Genomic DNA, 22,231 nt, shown 5'->3' on the forward strand with positions numbered 1-22,231 from the left:
GCATGTTAATTCACTGTGCTTTTTCTGAAAGCGCACAATCTCCAAACCTGTATATGTTAACATGACTCTTAGATTGATTATTATTAGCTAATAACAGTCAAAAAGAAAAACATGGATTAACTACATGTGAACTCCTGAATGCAAGTTGTTGTTGTGGTTGTGTTGGTTGTAGTAACACCAAATTACATCTTTGGATGGAATTCCTACCAAATTACTAGAATAATTAAAACACGAGTTTAGACGTATTAAGTATCAAATAATGTTACCTTGCTCATAACTGTATAAAATGGCATTGTGAAATAAAGTAGCTATAAAGTATTTGTTCTGCAAACTGAGGATTGATGGGGGGTGGGAGGGAGGGAAGGGTGGGTGATGGGTATTGAGGAGGGCACCTTTTGGGATGAGCACTGGGTGTTGTATGGAAACCAATTTGACAATAAATTTCATATTTAAAAAAATAAAAAAATTAAAAGTTCATATAAAAAAATAAAGTGTTCTTTTACTAAGAATGATTTCATTTATTAGATATTTTACTTTATGAAAACCAAGAACTTTAAATAAGCATCCTCTGTGTTTGAGAATTGAGTGAGTGTGTTTTCACTGTAGACTTATTGCACCATATTAATGCAAACAGTGAAAGAATGAAATTCTCTATGAGGTTTCTTGTGATCTAGTAATAAGTTGCTGTGATTTCTAGAGTTCACAGCTGGCTATGAAGAAAACCTTGAAACAGTATAAGGTGTCTGATCAAGCAGGCTGACAATGCATAGTAGCACTCAAATATGTTTGGCAATGCTGTGTTCTACACTTGATCTTAGTCAAAAGGCTGAGAAACAATGGCAATGCTGTGTTCTGATCATAGAACCTGATAAGATGGTATGTAGAGCCTTCAGCTTCTGAGATAATAGGAAGGAAGGAGAGACAGAAGAATTAAATTGTAATAGTAACATTAAAACTTCAAATGTTTATATTTTTTTTATTTTTACAGTTTGCAAAGCACTTTTGTAGTTTTTATCTTATTTTACCTTCACCTTTCATCCTTCTATGTTTTTTCTTTCTTTATGTAGTTTTGAGTTTCTGACCTATATCATTTCCTTTCACTCTACAGAACTTCTTTTGACATTTCTGGAAAGGCAGGTGTATTGGTAACAAATTCCCTCCATTCTTGTTTGTCTTAGAGTCTTTATGTCTCCTTTTCTTTGGAAGGGTAGTTTTGTAGGCTGCAGAATTCTAGGTTTGTGAGTTTTTTTCCTTTCAACATTATTCTGATCTTTTGTTGTTTGCATGGTTTCTACAAAGAAATTGGGTGTAATTCTTATTTTGTTCTTCAGTAGGTAAATTTCTGCCCCCCCCCTCCCCCAGCTGGCTTCTTTCAGAATTTTTTGTTTCTCTTTGATTTCTGTAGTTTGGAAATTGTATGATAGGTGGAGGGTTTTTTGTTGTTTGTTAGCATTTATCCTACTTAGTTCTCTGACCTTCCAGGATCTGTGGTTTGGTGTTCAACATTAATTTGAGTAAATTCTCAATGATTATGGCTTCAGACATTTTTTTCTGTTCCTTTTTCTCTTTCTTCCCCTTCTGATATTCCAAACATATCTTACACCTTTTATATTTGTCCCACTGGGATATTGTTTCCTTTTTCTTTTTCAGTCTTTTTCTCTTTGTTTTTCCACTTTGGAAATGTCTATTGACATATCCTTGAGCTCAGAGATTCTTTCGTAAGCCATGTCCAATCTACTAATGAGTCCATCAGAGGCATTCTTCATTTATATTACAGTGGTTTTGATCTATAGCATTGATTCTTTGTTGGAATTTCCTGTTCTCTGCTTACATTACCCATCTGTTCTTGCGTGTTGTCTACTTTTTCTGTTAGAGCCCTTAGCATATTAATCATAGTTGTTTTAAATTCAGTCTGATAATTTCAACATCTCTGCTGTATCTGAGTCTGGTTCTGATGCTTGGTCTGTCTTTTCAAACTCTTCTGTGCCTTTTTGTATGCTTTGTAATTTTTTTGTTGAAAGATGAGGATAATGTACACATGGGGTGAAAGGAACTTTGGCAAAAAGGGCTTTAGTAATGTGGTGGTGAAGTGTGCAAAGAAGGGAAGCATTCGGTAGTCCTGTGATTAGGTCTTGTCTTTTAGTGAGCCTGTGTCCCTAGGCAATGAACTTTCCAAATGCCCATTTCCCTCTACTTCAGATGGAACAGGATGGCAGGTAGGGGCTGAATTTGAGTATTTCCCTATCTCCCGGCCAAGCTATGTTCTAATAAAACTACAATTGGTTGAGGTCTCCATTTCCCCACCCTGTGACAAAACCAAAGGGAGTTTTTCTCCAGTCTTCACTAAGAGAATCTTGGTAGTGCTTTTGTTGTTGTTATTGTTGTTTAATTTTTTTAATGTTTATTTATTTTTGAGAGAGAGACAGAGTGTAAGCAGGGGAGGGGCAGAGAGCAAGAGGGAAACACAGAATGTGAAGCAGGTTCCACGCTCTGAGCTGTCAGCACAGAGCCCCATGCGGGGCTCAAGTTCGTGAACTGTGAGATTGTAACCTGACCCGAAGTCGGACACTTAACCTACTGAGCCACCCAGGTGTCCCTTGGTAGTGCTTTTGAACCTAAAACTCACAAAAATGTGAGGGCCCCCATATAACTGGATCCCTCTGCAGTTTTTGACTCTCAGATTGTGAGTCTTTAGCACTTGGTCAATTACATAGGATTCAGGTTTTTCTACCCTGAATAGTGCTGGGTTTCTGCTCCAGTAAATTGAAATTCTCTGCATTCTCTTGTCTGTCTCTCCAGTTTTGGGAGCTGCTGTTTGCCTTGTGATATCACTTCTCTGATGTAATCTAAAAAATTGTTAATTTTTCAGTTTCAGCTTTTTATTTGTTAGGGTCAAATAGTGACACTCAGGCTGCTTATTTGTCAGATCAGAAATTTCCTGAAACTGTTGTTTTATTTACCTTAATTATTATTTTAGCAGTCATAAGGTGAATTTAATGGTTGTTATTATTATTATTTTACAAATCAAAAACTGAGGCTCAGAGACAGGGCCAGCTGTATAACTTGCAGGACCTTGTTAAAAAAGAAAAAAAGAAAAAAGTACCATTAAATGTACTAAATAAAATACAAGGCTTTTTTTCTTCCACATTCTCTCAACTTGTCAGCATGTCTTTTATTTGTTAAATAACAACTCATGTTAAATAACATGAGTTCAACATGAGTTCGAGCCCCACGTCGGGGATGTAATTTACCTTAAAAAATAATTAATAAAATAGTGTTGCTCTAAGTAAATAAAAATTAAAAATTTACATCATTAACATGAATTTTATCATTCATCTTTATATTGTAATGCACATTTTTACTGCATTCATAAGAGCATTTTCTTCATATGTGGAATCATCAAATTTCCACACTTTGTATTTCTTAGCTTGTGCATACATGTGTATTTTGTTCTTACCAGAATAATGAGAACACTGAACAAAACTATACTGTTTTTATTTTACTTCTCAATAAAGCACATATTCCATGAACATTCTCTATTTTTATTTTTTAATTTTTATTTATTTTTATTTTTTTTTTAAATGTTTATCTTTGAAAGAGAGAGACAGAGTGCAAGTGGGGAGGGGCAGAGAGAGAGGGAGACACAGAATCCGAAGCAGGCTCCACACACTGAGCTATCAGCACAGAGCCTGACATGGGGCTGGAACTCACGAACTGCAAGATCATGACCTGAGCTGAAGTCTGACGCTCAACCGACTGAGCCACCCAAGTGCTCTGAACATTCTCTATTTTTAATTAATTGATAAATGAGGAAAGAGTGAAGGAAGAATACTATCCATTGTTCTGCCCTTCTCTTTACTTCTTTGTCATCATTTTCACTATAAATGGTTGGTTGGTACAGGGAAGTGACATAAGTAAGAAAGACTAGGAGATTTTGGTCTTTATTATTTCTTTCTTTTTTTTTTAAGTTTATTTGTTTTGATAGAGAGAAAGTGGGGGTGGGGGGGCACAGGCAGATAGAGGGAGAGAGAAAGAATCCCAAGCAGGCTCTGTGCTGCCAGTGTGGAGCCTGATGTGGGGTTCAAACGCACAAACCATGGGATACATGACCTGAGCTGAAACCAAGGGTCAGATATTTAACCAACTGAGCCACCCAGGCACCTCCCCCCCCCCCCCCCCCCCCCGCCCCGGTCTTTCTTATTTCTTAGAATATGTTGCTGCCTTCTGCTTTCTAAGTTCTTGTTGAAACAGAAAGCATGGCTTCTTAGGGCTGGCGATACCCTGCTGACCCGGTTGTAGACCTAATATGCTTATGTTAGGAAATCTGTGCTCATGGAACATCATGACCACTATATGAAAATGGGCAGCAAGGGCACATATTGCACATATCTGCTGTGCTTATGCTTATGTTTCATTGTCTCATTGGATTTACAAAATCAAGTTAAAGATAAAATGAAGAAGTTCAAGGTGCAATAGCTATTAAACCCTTTGTGGGGCTCTGTGGGACTGCACATGTTACACCCATGAAGCCAACCCTGTTCAGAGATAATGTGACTTGTTCAAAGTCACACAGCTGGGAAGTGTCCAAGCTAGGTTTAAACTTAGATGTTTGGCCAGTGTTCTTCTTTCCTTTTTCTGTATTCGTTGTTGTTGTTATGATTATTTTATTATTATTTTTATTTATTTATTTATTTATTTATCTATCTATCTATCTATCTATCTATTTTACAAATTCTTATTTTGAGGGCTGACTTTCAGTGGGTTGCTACAAGGGAGCTTCTCAGCTACATATAAAACCCTGGCCTAGAAGCAGGTTGTCTGTGAATGGTTTAGCACCAGGTTCCTCACGAATGTGTGTTGTGTGATGGGCAAGGGGGTGGCCTCTTTCCAACTGTACCCCAATTTTTTCTTTCAGTTATAGTTTGCTAATAAGTAGTAGTTTTAAGAACCTACCCTTTATTCCTTCTCTGTAAACCTCCAGATTGTGTAAGGCAAAAATAACAATAGTAAGATGAATGTTGAAGACATAGATACAGATACAGCCTGCTCCTTCTGTTGGGTTAACCGACTGTTTTTCCAGCCCTGCTAATTCATTACTGAGAGGCTGACTGGACATTTGCATGCAGTCCACAGTCTTATAGAACTTTGATAGTTCATTCTGTCCTCAAGGAATTTACCACTGCTAGAAGGAGAGGAACCCCTTTACACCTGAGTCCAGCAGTACTGTAGCTAATTCCTGTCTCCAGACAAAGGCTCTAAGTATAATTGTGATGAGTATTTCAAACTAGATACCTCTAAGAGTGAAACCAGGCACTGTTAACAGTTAAATTGGAATAACTGACATTAACTGCAGTTGTCCTGAGCAAACTGAAACATATAATCACCCATCTCATAATGCATTATTCAGACACATGCTGAGCTGAGCCTAAGCATGACATTCCTGTGAGATTCTAGAAGACTTCCTTTATTTCTTTTTAACACCATCATTGTGCTAATCCACATTGAACCACATTGTTAAACCAGTTATGTTTGAGTCTTTTTGCTTGTCTAGAATATAAGCCTCTGAAGATTAGGAACCAAGTCTTACTCATCTTTGTATCATCAGTGCTTTACAGATCCTGGCACATAACTGTAAAAGCTACCACCATAATCACCATCAGCTGCCATTTATAAAGCACATATTATGTGTCCCCCACTATGACAGGGACTCTGTCTATATTACTTAATCCTCACAAAAATCCTTCAAAATAACTATCATTTTGCCAATGTAGGCATTCAATCTTTGTGTTTAAATAATAGGAAATCTTGCAGACCTAATGTATAAAGCACTATAGCTCATTTTTGGAGAAACTGTACAAACTAAGATAGGAACTAGAAGATTAGAGATAGGCAAATGTCCAGGTTCTTAGAAGGAAAATGTGTGTGGATTATGAATGCTTACTTATGTCATTGAGCTTGACATGAATTTTATTCAAAATTCAATGGGATTTTATTTATTTTGAGAAAGAGAGGGGGGGAAGAGGGCGGGGCAGAGAGAGGAGACAGAGAATCCCAAGCTGGCTCTGCCCTGTCAGCCCAGAGCCCAGTGTGGGGTTTGGACCCATGAACTATGAGACCATAACCTGAGCCGAAATCAAGAGGACACTCAACTGACTGAGCCACCCAGGCACCCTCAAATGGAATTGTTTTTTAATGCCTTCCTTCTTTTTTCAGAGTGTTAACATCACTTACTGGGTGCTTACATGGGTTCCCAAAGAATAGCTTATTGTTTGAGATTCTTAGATATCTTTCTGGGAATGATACAGACAGGTTGTACATAGATTGTGAGCTGGATGGACAGCTTTACCAGAGAAATCGAGTTAATAGAATTGATGTCAGTGTCAAGGGAGTTAGCTGCATTCTTCAGGGCTCAGTCCTGGACTTTGTTCTTTTCAGCATTTTTATTAACTGAGCACATCAATGTAATGTTGTTCAAATTTTCAAATAACCAAGCGACAAAGATTAGTTAAGACACTGCTTGACAGAACAATTCCTCAGATAATCTTAAACGCAAAAATTCCAACAAGTTGGACAAAAGTATAATTCTGAAATAAGTGCATCCAGACCTCAACTGCCCTAAATATAATAGCACAGAGGAAAATATCAGGGAATTTTAGATGTATGAGGGCTTGGTGTGAATTCGTGGTCTGCTGTGGCTGCCGAGAGGGTCCAGGCTGCACTTAAAGTCATGTCTCACTTGTTTTCTGCATGACTGTGTCATGGAAAATAGAGATAAATAAGTAGATGTTATAAGCTACTTGAAGAGGAAACTTTCTGATATAGCATTGTCTGAATATGGAGTATGCTGTATTACTGTATCCAGTGATTCCCTGATACTGGAAAACTTTCTTACAGAGACTGGCCATGTAAGATAAATGTTACAGTGGTGTTTTAGACATCACATAATGAACTGACCAAATGTCTTTTAAGTCCCCATCCTATTCTGAAATTTATATAAATCTTTGGTATTTCTCCAGCTCAGTCAGATATTGTTTGGGATCGTAATGTCCCTAGACTATATAGAGAGCCATTTACCAGAAGATGTCCATATGATTCGGGAAGTAAAATGTACATGACAGTTCTAAATTGAACCCCAAAAATACAACTTAAGAAAGAGTATTAAATTCAGAAACAGAATATACTAAGTATTGATAAGTTTAATGTGAAAAAAATTTATAAGTATATTATAAAGAATGATAAGAAAAAAGGAAACTTTAACAAGATTTTGAGTAAGGACAACAAAATGAGACACTGGAAATAAACAGATTATGTACAAGATTATTTCCTGCACAAAAGAATTTTAAACAGATTGTATATAATTTGGTTGTGATAGCATGCACATATAAACACATATGTAGTAATTATTACAATATCTCCTAGGAATTAAGACTGAGTGATTTTTATTAATGTATTGATTTTAGACAATTGAATGACTACTGAGTAAACAACAAAGATGATTCAATCTTTGCATTTTTTGCCAACTTTATAGTAGAATATATGATGATGTACAACCCAGTAGCTTTCAAGTAACTTGTCATTCATACATTTTTACTAGAAATTTAGTAAAAGTGAAATTCTACTATAAAGATTTCAACAGGCACCCAGATGAGAGTACTATTCTGAGAATTGTATGTTATTGAGTAACTTGTTAGAAAATCTATCTCAGATTTCAAGTTGTAATGAGGGAGTAGATTAATGTTAATCCTCCTGTCAGCACCAAAAGCATTGTCTTGGCTCTTGACACTTAGGCAGTAAAGACTTAGAGATTGGTGCCCTAAGTGAAAGTAGAGAGCAGTTTCATTAAAGCACAGTATGCTCTCTAAGGGAAAGCATGCAGGTTCTGTGAGGTGGAACCGGCCCCTTGGTTGTTTTGGGGTTGGATATGTATTAAGTTTTTCTGGACTGGGAGGACCTGTGACTTATAGTGGGGTGGTGCTGAGTGCTCCTTAATTGACAGCTAAGATTATATAACCACTTTCTTACTACACATGCCCATTCTCATAATGTATCTAAAAAGCCCATAAGGGGGGAGTCTTAACCACAAAACACATGTATGTAAATGGATTTATCACTAGCTAAAGGTCAAGCTGGGGACACGTTTTTCCTGAACTATGCATGTACTTTCTTAGGGACAGTTTTTCTAGGCTGTTATATCCTATTCTGTGGGGAACATGACCTGGTTTTCTTGACCATAAAGGCGTTTCTCGGGGGGTTTCTTCTGCTCATTATCTGGCTTCTACCGAACACTCCTAAAACAATGCTCTGATCGTGGCATAGCCAACACACCCCTATGCTTACAATGGTAGTGATCAAATTTTCTTTCTCAGTACATTTCATATGCATAACACATTTCCCTAGGAGTAATTGCTTTGGCTACCGTCTTTGAAAATTGGTGGCCTATCTAATTACTAGAGCTAGTTGGTTGTTCGGTTGTTCGGGTTCTTCCACACTGTAGCTCTAGTTTATTTTTTCAAATTTATCTTTTATTGTTTCTGTACACTTAGACCTGTAAGTTAGTCTGGTATGTCCACTGTCTTTCTTGCTCTCCCATACTCAGTTTTCTTCACATGGTGCCTTTAAAACTAATTCCTACCTATTGGACTCCTTCCCATCTTTCCTACAGACTTCAGAGTAAATACTACTTCCTTTTTAAAGTGCTAATCATCCCATGACCACCATCATGAGCATAAGACGCATCTTACACCTTTCATATGCTCTTTATACTCTACCTTGTGTTGAAGTTATTTGTGTACTTGCCTTGTCCCTTCTATTAGATTGTGGTTCCTTTCTTTGTAGCTTCTCTTTGTGTCATTGGGAAAATAGTATCCGTGTACAATAAGCGTTGGGTAATTTTGAATCTAATTTGTGATACATAGAAATTATTAAGGAAAAGGCATCATGGTATGGGGGAAGGAGCCCTATCACGATTTTAGCCCCTGCCACTCTGGTGACTATGGAGTCTTTGGACAAATCATATCACTTTAATATCCTTAACTTTAAAATGAGAGAGTTGAACATACTATATTTTATGTCCCTTCTGCTTGTATGATTTTATAAATGTAAAGGGAAACTGATTATAGATAAACTAGTTAAGGCGTAATTTGAGTTGTAGTTAGTTTTAAAGAAAAGTTTTTAATTACTTATAGAACCTAGAAAATTGTATAGCTTCCGTATTCTTATAATATCTATTTATGCTATTATCTACATTAATTGATAAATTATTGGTCACTAAAGCATAGTAAATCACTTTCTAGGAGCTCAGCTGTTATTTCTGTTATTTAAAAAGGTGGTAAGTGTAGGAGTTGGAAATTAAGTCTTTTTTTAATGCATTTATAACCTGTGGAGTAGTGTTATAAGTTATTAAAAAATAGGCTGGTGAAGCTTCTGCTAATAAAGGTTTTGATCATTTGAATGAGACATCTACTTAATATGAGTCTAAGGAACTTATAAAATTTCTTTATCTAAGTAGATCAGTATTCTTGCTTGTTAGAAAATTTTGTTTAATAAATTTTAAGTTGCCTAATTTTATTCATTGACAGTTGACTGCATTTCTCACTTATTAAAAGGCAAATTCCATATGTGATGTTTTTAGTAGCAGGAGAATTTACAGTGGATTGATTCTGTACATACTGATTGATATGTCTAAGGTAAATGTGAAATAATCAAAGCAGTGACAGTTACATGAAGGAAAAGGGGGTTGGCAAGGTCTTGATTTACTATTATCACCCTTTATTATATCCTTGCCCCCAAATCCTAACAAGATAATAGCATTATTATTCTTTTTTTTTAAATGCTTATTTGCTTTGAAAAAGAAAAAAAGAGAATCCCAAGCAGGCTTTGTGCTATCAGTGCAGAGTCTGAGGCAGGACTCGATCTCATGAGCCTAGAAATAATGACCTGAGCCAAAATCAAAAGTTGGATGCTTTAACTACCTGAGCTACCCAGGTGCCCCAATAGCATTTTTATTCTTAAATCTTCTAAAATTTGGCTTCAGGAAATTACATGCTTTATATGATAGCTACATTTCAAATATTTTAATAATGTCATCTTGTTATTCTTTGCAAAGTACAACAGAATTGGTTTGCTGTAGAACAAAAGGACAAATTAATAATTTGTGTATTAATATTTTTGTTTAAGATTTATTATCTTTGTTACCTGAAAATACTTGATAAATAGTACTTAGTGTTAAATGTAAGTTTAGTATAAATAGTGTTATAATGTAAAGCTGGTAGAAATCAGATACATTCTTAAAGATTTTTTTCATTTTAGAACAGATTGTCAGGAAGGCATAATCATTTATACACCTGTTTGTTAACCAAAATGTTTAACTGGAATACATTTTGGGAATCCACTTATAGTTCTTCTCTAACATTAGTCTGGTGAGATAGATATACATATGTATGTATATACATATAAATTCTTTTATATAAAGAGAGTGAAAAATAGGTTTTGCTGTAGAAACTAAGTAGACTTCAGAGTGGCAATGAAGTTGGTGTTTTTAGGATAAACACAGGGTGCTTTTGCTTCTTTCTTGATAAATCCTGGCTATCTAAAAGCCATCACATTGCCTTGTTAATGTGGATGTTGTAATGAGGGAGAAGGAAAAAACTATTCCTAACTTCCTATCTTACTTCTTGAGATTTGTTCTTGATAATTTTAAATGTTTCATTTTTGAAATGCTAGATTATGCTTTATGGTGAAGAAAGGAGATTTATTATTTTGACACTCTCTTCCTAGTTCAGTGTCTGAGGCCTTCCGTAATCTTCCTCTAAAGTCAAAAACTGAGTGTCTTGTCAGCTTTTAGAATGTGTGTCAAGGAGCCGTAGCAGTGGACATGATATTAAATCATGGCTATAAGTAGGGCCTCCTTGAAATAGGCTTTGCCTCTCAATTTATTGGTGATGTTATTGGGCTTAAATATACATTATCATGGAATAAAATGCAAGACCTAGGTAGGTATTTTTAGTTTGTGTTTTTTAAAAGATTGAGTCTTTTAGAGGACTGTATAATTTAGAGGATTTTTTAGAGGTTTTTTTTTAAACCCTTTTAATAGCACTATATAAGCAAAAATGTTTTTGTCCTTCAAGTCTGTATTTCTTAGATATTATAATTCATCCAAGGAAAATGAATATTTTATTTCTATCATTTTACACAAAGATCTATAAACATAATTATAAGTATAAATGAGAATTAATTTTCAGTTATTTTCAGAAAGTCACTCAGAGACATTGAATATAAAATTATTATCTTTTATGGATATGTAGCTCTGAAAGATTAAATACTATCCTGGCTGTGGGTGCCTGGGTGGCTCAGTTGGTTAAGCATCTGACTTTGGCTCAGCTCGTGATCTCACAGTTTGTGAATTCAAGCCCCACGTCAAGCTCTGTGCTGACAGCTCAGAGCCTGGAGCCTACTTCTGATTCTGTGGCTCCCTACCTCTCTCCTTCTCCCCTGTCCGTGCTCTGTCTCTCTCTCAAAAATAAACAAACATTAAAAAAAAATTAAATATTATCCTGGCTATAATTTCAAGATTTCTTTTTTTTTTTAATTTTTTTTTTTTTAACATTTATTTATTTTTGAAACAGAGACAGAGCATGAACGGGGGAGGGTCAGAGAGAGGGAGACACAGAATCTGAAACAGGCTCCAGGCTCTGAGCTGTCAGCACAGAGCCCGACGCGGGGCTCGAACTCACGGACCACGAGATCATGACCTGAGCCGAAGTCGGCTGCTTAACCGACTGAGCCACCCAGGCGCCCCGCAAGATTTCTTATCTATGGATATTGATACTTTGGTGTACCCTTGAATTTTCTCTTAATAGGTTTCAAAATTTTAAAAATTAGGTTAATTTCTTTTTTGTTGCTGTTGTTTATTTATTTGAGAGTGAGAGAGAAAGAGAGAGCACAGCAGGGAAGGGCAGAGAGAGGAAGAGAATCCCAAGCAGGCTCCTTGCCATCCGTGTGGAGCCTGATGTGGGGCTTGAACCCATGAACCATGAGATCATGACCTGAGCCAAAGTTAGATGCTTAACCAACTGAACCACCCAGGCACCCCCCACCTTTTTTTAAGTTTAGAAATGAGGTTAATTTCTTAAGTTTACATTTATGAACAGAGTATCATCTGCATTCAATCTTTGTAGGTCTCACTAATCTATATAAGGCAGTACTTGGATTACTATGAAGATATAAAAGAGTGATCTCAAATTATCTCTGCCACATATCAGTGTTTCATGATACTGCTTCAGCATAATTTTAAGATGAAGAAATACCAGATAGTTTTTTTTAATTAAAAAAAATTTTTTTTTAATGTTTATTTTTGACACAGAGAGAGACAGATCATGATTTGGGTAGGGGCAGAGAGAGAGGGAGACACAGAATTGAAAGCAGGCTCCAGGCTCCAAGCTGTCAGCACAGAGCCCAACACGGGGCTCGAACTCATGGACCGCGAGATCATGACCTGAGCAGAAGTTGGATGCTCAACCAACTGAGCCACTCAGGCACCCCTAATTTTTTTTTTTTTAACATTTATTTATTTTTTGAGAGACAGAGACAGAGCGTGGGCAGGGGAGGGGCAGAGAGAGAGAGGGAGATACAGAATCCAAAGCAGGCTCCAGGCTCTGAGCTGTCAGCACAGAGCCCAGTGCAAGGCTCAAACTCACAAACCATGAGATTATGACCTGAGTCAAAGTTGGACGGTTAACTGACTGAGCCACCCAGGTGCCCTATACAAGATAGTTTTTAAAGTGATCGACCCTTTTGCCTTTTTAACTTGTGGGACAACCTATGAGATGCCAACTGTAAGAGTTGTTGAAATCCATCTGGAGTAACCACTTCTATTTGGAGTAGTTGGTAAGGTTTAGGGCGTAGACATTCCTTACTCAGATAGGTTGACCCGCTGTAGGAGCAAAGGAGCAGACGATATTTAGAGCAGTGTTTCTCAGTTCGTGATTCTGGTAAGAAATACGTGTTACATTATGGTCTGGGCTGCGTGTGTTCACATGTGTGCACAAATGTACAAAATAATTCATGAATACTTTACTGTGTACAGTGCGCTCTTGTTTCCTGTTTCACCTTTTTAAATGCCAAAAAACCCTTCTAGTTGTTATCCATAAATTTGGTGTCAAAACCCAATAGTGGGCCATGTCTGCAGTTTAATAATCTGTATTTAGGATATGCCCCTTATTCTTACCTTTATGTTTCTCTTTACCCTGCACAACTCTACACATATTCAGTATTATATAGTTTTCTGTGGAGATGGGTCGATAAACACCCGTTTAAATTATGATGCAATTGCAATCAAAAGACGAAAATTCTTGGGACACATATAGATGTGTGACATCTGGAAGGAAAAGATATTTTCCAAACTTTTTTCAGTAGTTCTGAGGATGGGAGTCAGGATTACCAGAGGATCTCTTTTTTGTTTGATTTGGCTTTTCCCTGCTTTCTAAACAATGAGTAATTGCATACTCAGCAATTTTTGTTATTTTTTAAAAAACTTTTTAAAAAACATTTGTTTATTTTTGAGAGAGAGTAAGAAGCAGGGGAGGGGCAGAGAGAGAGGGAGACAGAGGATCTGAAGTGGGCTCTGCCCTGCAGCCAAGAGCCAAATGTGGGGCTTGAACTCACAAAACTGTGAGATCATGACCTGAGCTGAAGTCAGATGCTTAACCTACTGAACTACCCAGGCACCCCATACTCAGCAATATTTTAAAAGGTAGTTCTAATTTGGTGGGAAAATAACTCGTAAACCAAAAAAGAAGTCCTTTTGGCCTGAAAAAAAATGCCACATTATTAGAATGTAGAAAGTAAATAGGAAGGAATCCCTCACAGGTTTATTCCATGCTTCTTTGCAGGGAAGAAGTTTCAGGGAAATATATCAAAGAAACAATTGTAAATTGAGGGACAAAAAATAAGCTTTAGTTACTACTCTTTCCCTATTTGGCATGTAATATCTGAACCTCAATTAATCTGCAAAGTGAATGAGTTTGGCTAGATTATTTAAGTTTATTTTCAACTTTAAGGCTTTCTGATTTTCAGTTAAATCAGGAATTAGATTTTTATGTACCTGCTAAGCATAAGACATGTATATCTCAACATCTAGAGTATTCCAGGCAGAGGGGTATGAGTGAAGATCAATGAAGACCTACATGAGGAAGCTGCTAGAACCTACTCAGGAGTATTTGAGGTTTGAGTGCTTTCTGGCCACTTAATCCTCAGGTTTTCTTGAAGTGTTGAGTGCTTATACATTCAATGCAAGTTGTCCAGGAAGAAAAAAAGGGAAGGAAGGAAGTTCTAGCAGTTTAAGTATTTAGTTGGAAGGAGTTGTCTCCTTGGTTACTATAAACTATGCTTTCTTTCAAATTACTTTGCTATATACAAGGTAAGTCTTACCAATATTGGAAGGGAAAAATAAAAAAGAATGTGAAATGGATTATGTTAAACCTCTGAGAATTATGTATTATTACAGGCTGATAATTCTGTGTTTGAGAAGCTTATTAAAGCATTGATACTTGGGATGGTAGGTTACTTAAGTATATAATATAATAAATAATTCTGAAGAGACAGTAGTGACTAAAAACAAGTTAAGTGTAGATATATGTTCTTAGAAATTATATATCTGTCTAGCTAACAAAAATGCACTCATGGAACAAGTTATGAATTCTTTAGGTAGTTGCAGAAGAAATTATTTTATGGGGATAGTTTGAGAAATAAATGTGAGTGAATGAATAAATGTTTTACTTTCTTGGTTTAAGAGAGGTAGGCTATATATTTAATGGAATATTATTCAGCCAAAAAATAGAATGAAATCTTGCCATTTGTGATAATTTGGATGAACCTTGAGGGCATTATGCTATGTGTAATATATAAGTCAGAGAAAAACACCTGTCATGTAATCTCACTTATATGTAGAATCTAAAAAAAAAAAAAAAAAAACAAACAAACAAGATCCTGGATCAGATCTTGGAACAGATCATGTAACAGATGGGTAGTTGCCAGAGGCAGGGGTGGGGGTGGAAGGTGGACAGAATGCGTGAAGAGGGTTAAAAGGTACAAACTTCCACTTATAAAATAAATAATTCCTATGGGTGTAATGTACAGAATGGTAACTATAGTTAATAATACTGTATTATTTATTTGAAAGTCGCCAAGAGAGTGGGTCTTAAAAGTTTTCATCTTAAGAAAGAAAATTCTGTAACTGTATATGGTGTTGGATGTTAACTACATTTACTATGGTGATCATTTCATAATGTATACAAATATGGAATCATTTTATGTTGTGCACCTGAAACTAATATAATGTTATATGCCAATTATATCTACATTTTAAAAAAGTGGAAAAAGAGGCTTTTGAGTTGAGAATGTAGTAGATATATGTCTGTCCTACACAACATTTCTGTGTAAATGAGAAAGATAAAGTTTAGAATGTGTAACTGACTTCGGCTTCTGAGAACTGGAAGAACATTACATTTAAAATGTAGCTGATAGTGTAGAGTCAGGAGAAAATATATCAGGTAGTATTTCATCAGGCTTTTCTTGGTACAGAGGTGTCTCACATGTCGGCACTGTGAAGGAGGGGAATAACAGTGTGCTCGTGAAGATTCTGAGGCCTGTCCAGCATCTGCTAATAGAGTGCATTAACAGTAGCTAGCAAATGATAGGAAACGCAATTCTTTTTCAAAAAGGTGTAATTTGGGGGCACCTGGGTGGCTCAGTTAAGCATCCGACTTTGGCTCAGGTCATGATCTCGCAGTCCGTGAGTTCAAACCCCATGTGGGACTCTGTGCTGACAGCTCTGAGCCTGGAGCCTGCTTTGAATTCTGTGTCTCCGTGCCTCTCTCTCTCTCTCTCTCGCTCTCTCGCTCTCTCGCTCTCTCGCTCTCTCTCTCTGTCTCTCTCGCTCTCCCTCTCTCTCTCTCTGCCCCGCTCGCGCTTTGTGTGTATCTCTCTCTCTCAAAAATGAACATTAAAAAAATTGTTTTTAAAGTGTAATTTCATACAAAGGATTTGAACGATTAAGAATAATTACATTAAGATTGAAAGTGTATATTTACTATTTGGGATCCTAATATGTAAGGTTTGTCATTTCAGGCTCAGTGATCATGCTTACTTTTTTTATGCAATAAGAAATTTTCTGAGCTTCATTATTCTGTGCTTCATATACTTCATTACACAATATCAAAAATATGCATGATTAATTGGGGCTTAAAAGGCTTGTTCAACTTATTTAAGAAAAATTCGTAAATCTGATTATTTGTTTTAAAGCTGCAGAAGAAAGAAGATCAGCAGTTGGAGCCTAAAAAAAGTACCAGCCCTAAAAAAACTGCAGAGCCCACTGTTGATCTTTTAGGACTTGGTAAGTAGTAAAAGATACAAACCACCTTAAGAGTTACAAAATAGTTGAGGTCTTTACTTGAAATGAATATAATAGCTTTATCATTAGTGTGCCAAAATATACCTGTTAACTGAATTTGAAAATGGTATGATCAGTGTATTCAGTTCCCACAAAAAGGGAAGTCTTTAATAAGAGCTAGTATCTGTCAGCACTGTCTCGGCTGAAATACAAGTAATGAGTTCCTTGGGGAAGGAAGAGATATCAAAGAAATCTTCAAAGGCTTAGTACACTGACATTTCAACATTTAAAATAAAGAGTAAAGATTCTTTTTCTCCTCTCTCCCTCTCACCCCCACTTCTCTTTATTTAGTTTTGTTGGGGGATTCCCTTAGCATAATAATTATGGGGTAGCCTTATTATAATATATGCGGGTTTAAAATAAAATCTAATTTTGGTTAACTGAAGTGATGCTCTTTATACCTAGATCTAGTGGGTACATTCGTTTCATATATTTGATGACAATAAGAAGTGCTCATTTTAATTGAATGTCGTATTTATTCTTATGACTGACAGATACATGTTGTCTGCCTGGTAAGCAAACAGGCTTCCCTTCAAGGAATGCTAACATTGTACTTATCTACAAATACTGTCAGCTCTTTTGATATCTTTCTTCTCTTCCTACGAAAATAGCTTTAAATAAATGGTTATTTTTAGTAATATCTGAGCCTTCAGCAGTAATTAATGTAAAAGATTTTTTTTTTAGTTTGGAGAAAGATTAACAACAAAAAAAGAAGGATACTTAGTTGAACTTCATTCACTACTTTTCTAAAACTTGAGCTTTGTTCTTAGTAAATTGTTTTCTCTTTTAAAAATTACAATTGAATGTTTTATTCATTTCTTAGGAAACTGGTATAGTGTGCAAATAAATATATCCCAATAGGTAAAAATTTTCTGTGATGGTGAAAGTAAGTAGTATGTATAACTGTAATTTTGAAAATAGGGCTTCAGTCCAGGGGCTCTGAAATAATTATGTTGAATTCTAGTCTGTATAATTTATGTATTTTATTTTCTTTTCTGTAAATGAGAGAAAAGAAAAAAAGACTTAATACCAAGGTAAGAAAATATCTGACTGAAGCTATATGCATCTTTGTCTTCATTGTAGCATTTCCTTTCCAGTCTAAGTGTCTGGTTTATAACTTAGAAATGTAAAATATAAGCTAGACCCGACCCTTATCCTACAGATTCATTCATTGATTGACCAAATATTTATTAAGTGTCTCCTGTGTTTCCAGGCACCATTGTAGGCACTAGGGAGGTAGCTATGAAAGAAAACTGATGAAAGTACTAGACCTTTTGGAGCATTCATTCTGTTTGGGGAAACAGGGAATAACAGTTAAGTAAAGTATATTATGGGTCTTCTGTGGTAAGTTGTATAGATAAAGCAACAATGAGCAGTTGTAATTCTAAATAGGGTGGCCAGGGCGTGGAGGGTGCTGAGTCTTACTGGAGCAAAGACCTGAAGGAGTTGTGGATGTCTGGATGTGTGGGGCAGGAACATTCCAGCAGGAGAGAAGAGCATGTGCAGAGGCTCTGCAGTAGTGGCTTACTTATCATGTGCAGGGACCAGCAAGGGTGACTGTATAGCCAGAGTGGAATAGTGACAGGGGAGAGGAATGTGTGGGGTAGGTTGTAACAAGACTGTGGCTTTTACTCCGAGTGTCCTGGAAATATATTGGAGACATTTCAGCAAAAATGTACATACATTGACCTAAGATTTTAAGAATTATTGTAACTACCATGTTAAGAATAAATTAAAAAAAAAAAAAAAAGAATACATTGTAGCAGGGCAAGGCTGGAAGCAGGGAAACCAGTAAGAAACTGTTAGAATAATACACGTGAGAGATGACACTGGCTTAGAGTAGGTGGTGGCATCGGAAGTTAAAATGTTATGGAACCAGGCTGGTACGCTGGCGGAAAAACCAAGCAGGACTTGGAGATCTTGGTGGATCGGAGATTTATTTAACACCGGCGGGCTCAGAGGAGACTGTTTCTCCAAAGATCTGAGCGCCGAATGCAAGTGGGGAGGGTAATTTTTAGTAGTCAGCTTCCATATCTGTGGGGGTTTTCACACACACAGCAAACAAAGGAAAAAGAATCCTGAGGAGGGCTCTCTAAGCTAGAGACCAGAGCTTGTTTTAGCTTCAACCGCCATTTTTGGTGCAGTATTTATTCACTTCTCCAACATTCCCCCCTTTGATGCCTTTAAAAAAAAAAAAAAAAAAAAAAACTTTTAGCAGGCATCACCTTTTAGTTTTACAGGTTGGTACCCTTGGAAGGCTAAGATACATGCAGTAGTTTGGTGAGCAACAGTGTTTTTAATAAAACATACCATGGCATTTAGTATACAGGGGCCAATGGATGGGAGGGGCCCCACCAGGGTAGGAAGCCAGAATGCCCAATCTGTGAGATCCCATCCTTTCTATTGATTGATACTTTCCTGTTGTGTACGTTGAATTCTTTCCTTCAGTTCCTTAACCTTAGTTGTAACTATTTCCTTCTTTTTCTGAAGTGAGAAGGTCGAGGGCTTGCCTATTTTGGAGGGTCACTGCCACCAGAGAGTTTATTTGGTTTTGTAAGGTTACCAGAGAATCTGCCACCTGTTCCATGTCTTCATTTAGCTCTTGAGATAGTCTGTGGAATAGTCCTATGAATGAACCTATGCCCCCTATTCCGGTTCCTATTCCTGTCGCAATTCCTGCTCCTATCAGAATGGGTAGCAGAACTGCCCGTTTAGCCCAGGATTTGGGGCTAAAGGCTATTAGGAGCTGATCTTCAGTGTATACGGATATCTATGGGGTTAGGAAGATGGAATAACATATCTGAGTCCAGTTGGCCTCTAAGCATCGGTAGGCCGAGTTAGAACACAGATAGAATACCCCAGGGGTTGAACATAGGGTTGTATTCCTCGTTAAGGTTATATTTCTTTCGCATAGAGAGGTACCATTCATACCTTCAAGGACTGTACAGATTAGATTGTTGGCATTTGTGAGATGTATCTCAGTGGCCAGAGGTCCAGTTAAGACAGAGGTGTTGGTTTTGAGATTTTCGGGAGCTTCCCTGGTCAAAGGGATCGGAGTGGCTAAGTAAGCCCTCCGGCTGAGGGGCAAGCACATCCAGCAGGTTTGGGTGTGATTATCTATTTTCTGGAGGACTTGGAGAGTAGTGTTGGCCCAATGCTGGAGTGGGGAATTGGTAAGCATTTGATTGAGGGCTGACAGGTTCAAACCCTGGTAGGCTGCCAGGGGAGTGGTCACCCTTATGGCTTGTATTACCCTATCCTGGGTATCCTTTATAACTTTTTGAAAGGCCCTGTCTTGCACCCCCTCCCCTGTTCGAGATCCCCCACTGAGGAAGGTAAGTGTAGCAAGCTGGCTTCCCTCTCTGGAGGCCCTTGTTGTGATATGGGTTCCTGACACTTTGGGTTATCTCTACAGTCCAATACTTAGTCCATGGGGCACTTGGTAACTGACAGAGAGTGGGTGTTTTTCCTTTGTAGCAATCTTTGTGGAGGGAGGTGAAGGTGCTGAATGCCCTTGACCCCCTTATTGTCATATAACAATCCTGGGGGCAAAAGTGGATAAGTGGCAGTTGTGAGGTTGAGAGAGGTTATCATAATATACAGGCAATACTTAATAATCCTCCCATCCAGAGGAGGTATGTGAGATCCAGCATTCATCTTTTGTCCCATGTCCAGCTTGTTGGTACAGTCTCTATCAGCCCAACAGTAAGAAGCAAGATCAGGGCTATGACACCAGTGAGGGGCAAGGGCTGGCAGAGTTGCATCCAAACACCTGGGAATCCACATGTTGAGTCCTCAAGCTTCTGTGTGCACAGGCCACCCAGCTTCCGGGGTGTGGCTGGAGCAGGGCTGGAGATCTCAGGGATCAGTGTCTTTTTGAGGGTCAGTTTAAGCGGGTTGACTGGATCTGGATCACTTTGCCAGGTTGAGGGTTCTTCTGAGTTGCCCTCCTCAGCTCTGGAGCAATGAACCCATGGGGTGATACCTGAAACTGAATCCTCTATTTGGTTGTATGTCTGTAAAGTCCACCTCCAAGTCTTCAAAAGGGGCGGGTTTCTGGTAGCTGTCAGATCAGGTTTAGGGAAGATAGGGTTTGCATATTTAGAGGTCTATCCTGTTTTCCAGTTGTTTAAATAATTATATGTTCATGGGGTCTTATTATTATCCCCATAGAATAACAAGCACAGAAGATTGCCTATACATGAAATACTGTGACAATTTTCTGAAGTTTACCTCAAGTTGTCTAGGCAAACAACAAACATTTAAAGGCAATCATAACTAGAATTTAACATCCATAATGGTGCATTGTTGAAACAGAGTTTTTTGCTCTAAAAATCCCCCCTCTCCAGAGATAGCCAAATTGAGACCAATGCATTTGTAGAACAAATCCAGTCTTAACAAATCTGGCCTAATTATTTACATAAGCTCAGCAAGAATAGCGATTGATCATGAGGATCTTTTAAAGTTTGCTTTGCTGGAACCTTTCATAAGGAATCTTGGGTTGAACTTTTAGTAGCCTCTCCAGGCCAGAAGCCCAGCCAAATATTTGCCATCACACAGGCCTACAATACCTATAGAATTGGGCAAATTCCTCTTCATGAGGTCCCCAAGATATCCTGAGGTTCCTGCACCTGCCAGGAAGTAACCTTCTTTACTCACCTGGTGAGGCTGCTGGGAACTCTGTAAGCAAGGTACCAGGCCAACCTTCCCAAGGGGCTTTATGGCTCCATGTTTCATAAAGCCAACCTTAGTTCCTTAAAGCTGTCTGGTCATATCTGAGTCTATGAATGCCACTCTCAAATATGACATTCCAGTCAAAGCCTTGGTAAAATAACCAGTATTTCCAATGGTGACCTGTTACAAGACGAACAGATTCTTACTGAATTTATGCAAACGATTGTAATTGCCACGAAAGAAAGAATACTCACTGAGTTTTTGAATTTCAGAGGAGTTATATACAGAGAAAATTTGTAAACTGAAGCATTTACAAATGAATACTTTATGACATTTCTGTATATCATAGATATCTCAAGAGAGAGTTTTCTTAATCTGGAAGAGCAAACGTTAGAGAACCAGCAATATTTTCAACAAGAATCACAAAACTATAATCTTCCTCAGTTCATTTAATCCCATGTTCCTATTTCTTGTTCAATTTGAATGCAGCTTTTGAGTTCTGGAAATTCTTACCCATTTTAGTATTATTCTTAGAGATGTCGAATACCCGTATTTGTCCCCAAAGTCCTTTTGACAAATCTCCTTGAAGAAGAAACACGTTTTGTGAGAGAATAAGAACAATTATAAATGACAAAATCTCAGAAATAGACATTGTTAAAGATCTGATGAGAGTTCACTATGATGCAATTGACAAATTTGGTTATTTCTGTGACACATAACACTTCAGGTAATCAGAATATTAAGTGATTACCTTATACCAAAACATTAAAACTTTAGGAATTGCATATATATTTGGACAGTTACAGCATTTACCTGTGCAATACAACCTAAGGTTTACCATTATACGACAGTGCTTTTCCAAGGAACTTATTAGCATCCCAAAGAAAAGGGTCTAATTGGTCAAAAAGACTTCATTTACCATTTAAATCCTGGAAGCTTGTTAAAAGCTTAGGAAGTTATAAGTACATCCTAAAAAGGATTACAGATCATTAAAAATCTTAAAACTGTATTTATTCAACCAAGGTGGCAATAAATGATCCTAAAGGTGAATGTATAGCATTATATAGTTGTTAGGAAAACCTAGCTCCTTTAACATTGAGAAGCTTTAAC

At 37.3% G+C, this 22,231-nt stretch overlaps 1 protein-coding gene across 8 annotated transcripts in view; it reads left to right on the plus strand.

The window, feature by feature from the left end:
• SMAP1 (small ArfGAP 1) overlaps positions 1–22,231 on the plus strand; it is a 279,736-nt gene that overhangs the window by 230,818 nt on the left and 26,687 nt on the right. For all 8 annotated transcript variants that reach the window (XM_045057719.1, XM_045057720.1, XM_019830821.3 and 5 more), the window contains one exon: positions 16,300–16,390. In XM_045057719.1, the coding sequence (XP_044913654.1) occupies positions 16,300–16,390 (91 nt within the window). The remainder of the gene's footprint in view (positions 1–16,299; positions 16,391–22,231) is intronic.

This window comes from Felis catus, chromosome B2 (assembly GCF_018350175.1).
Source record: "Felis catus isolate Fca126 chromosome B2, F.catus_Fca126_mat1.0, whole genome shotgun sequence".
Taxonomy (NCBI): domain Eukaryota; kingdom Metazoa; phylum Chordata; class Mammalia; order Carnivora; family Felidae; genus Felis; species Felis catus.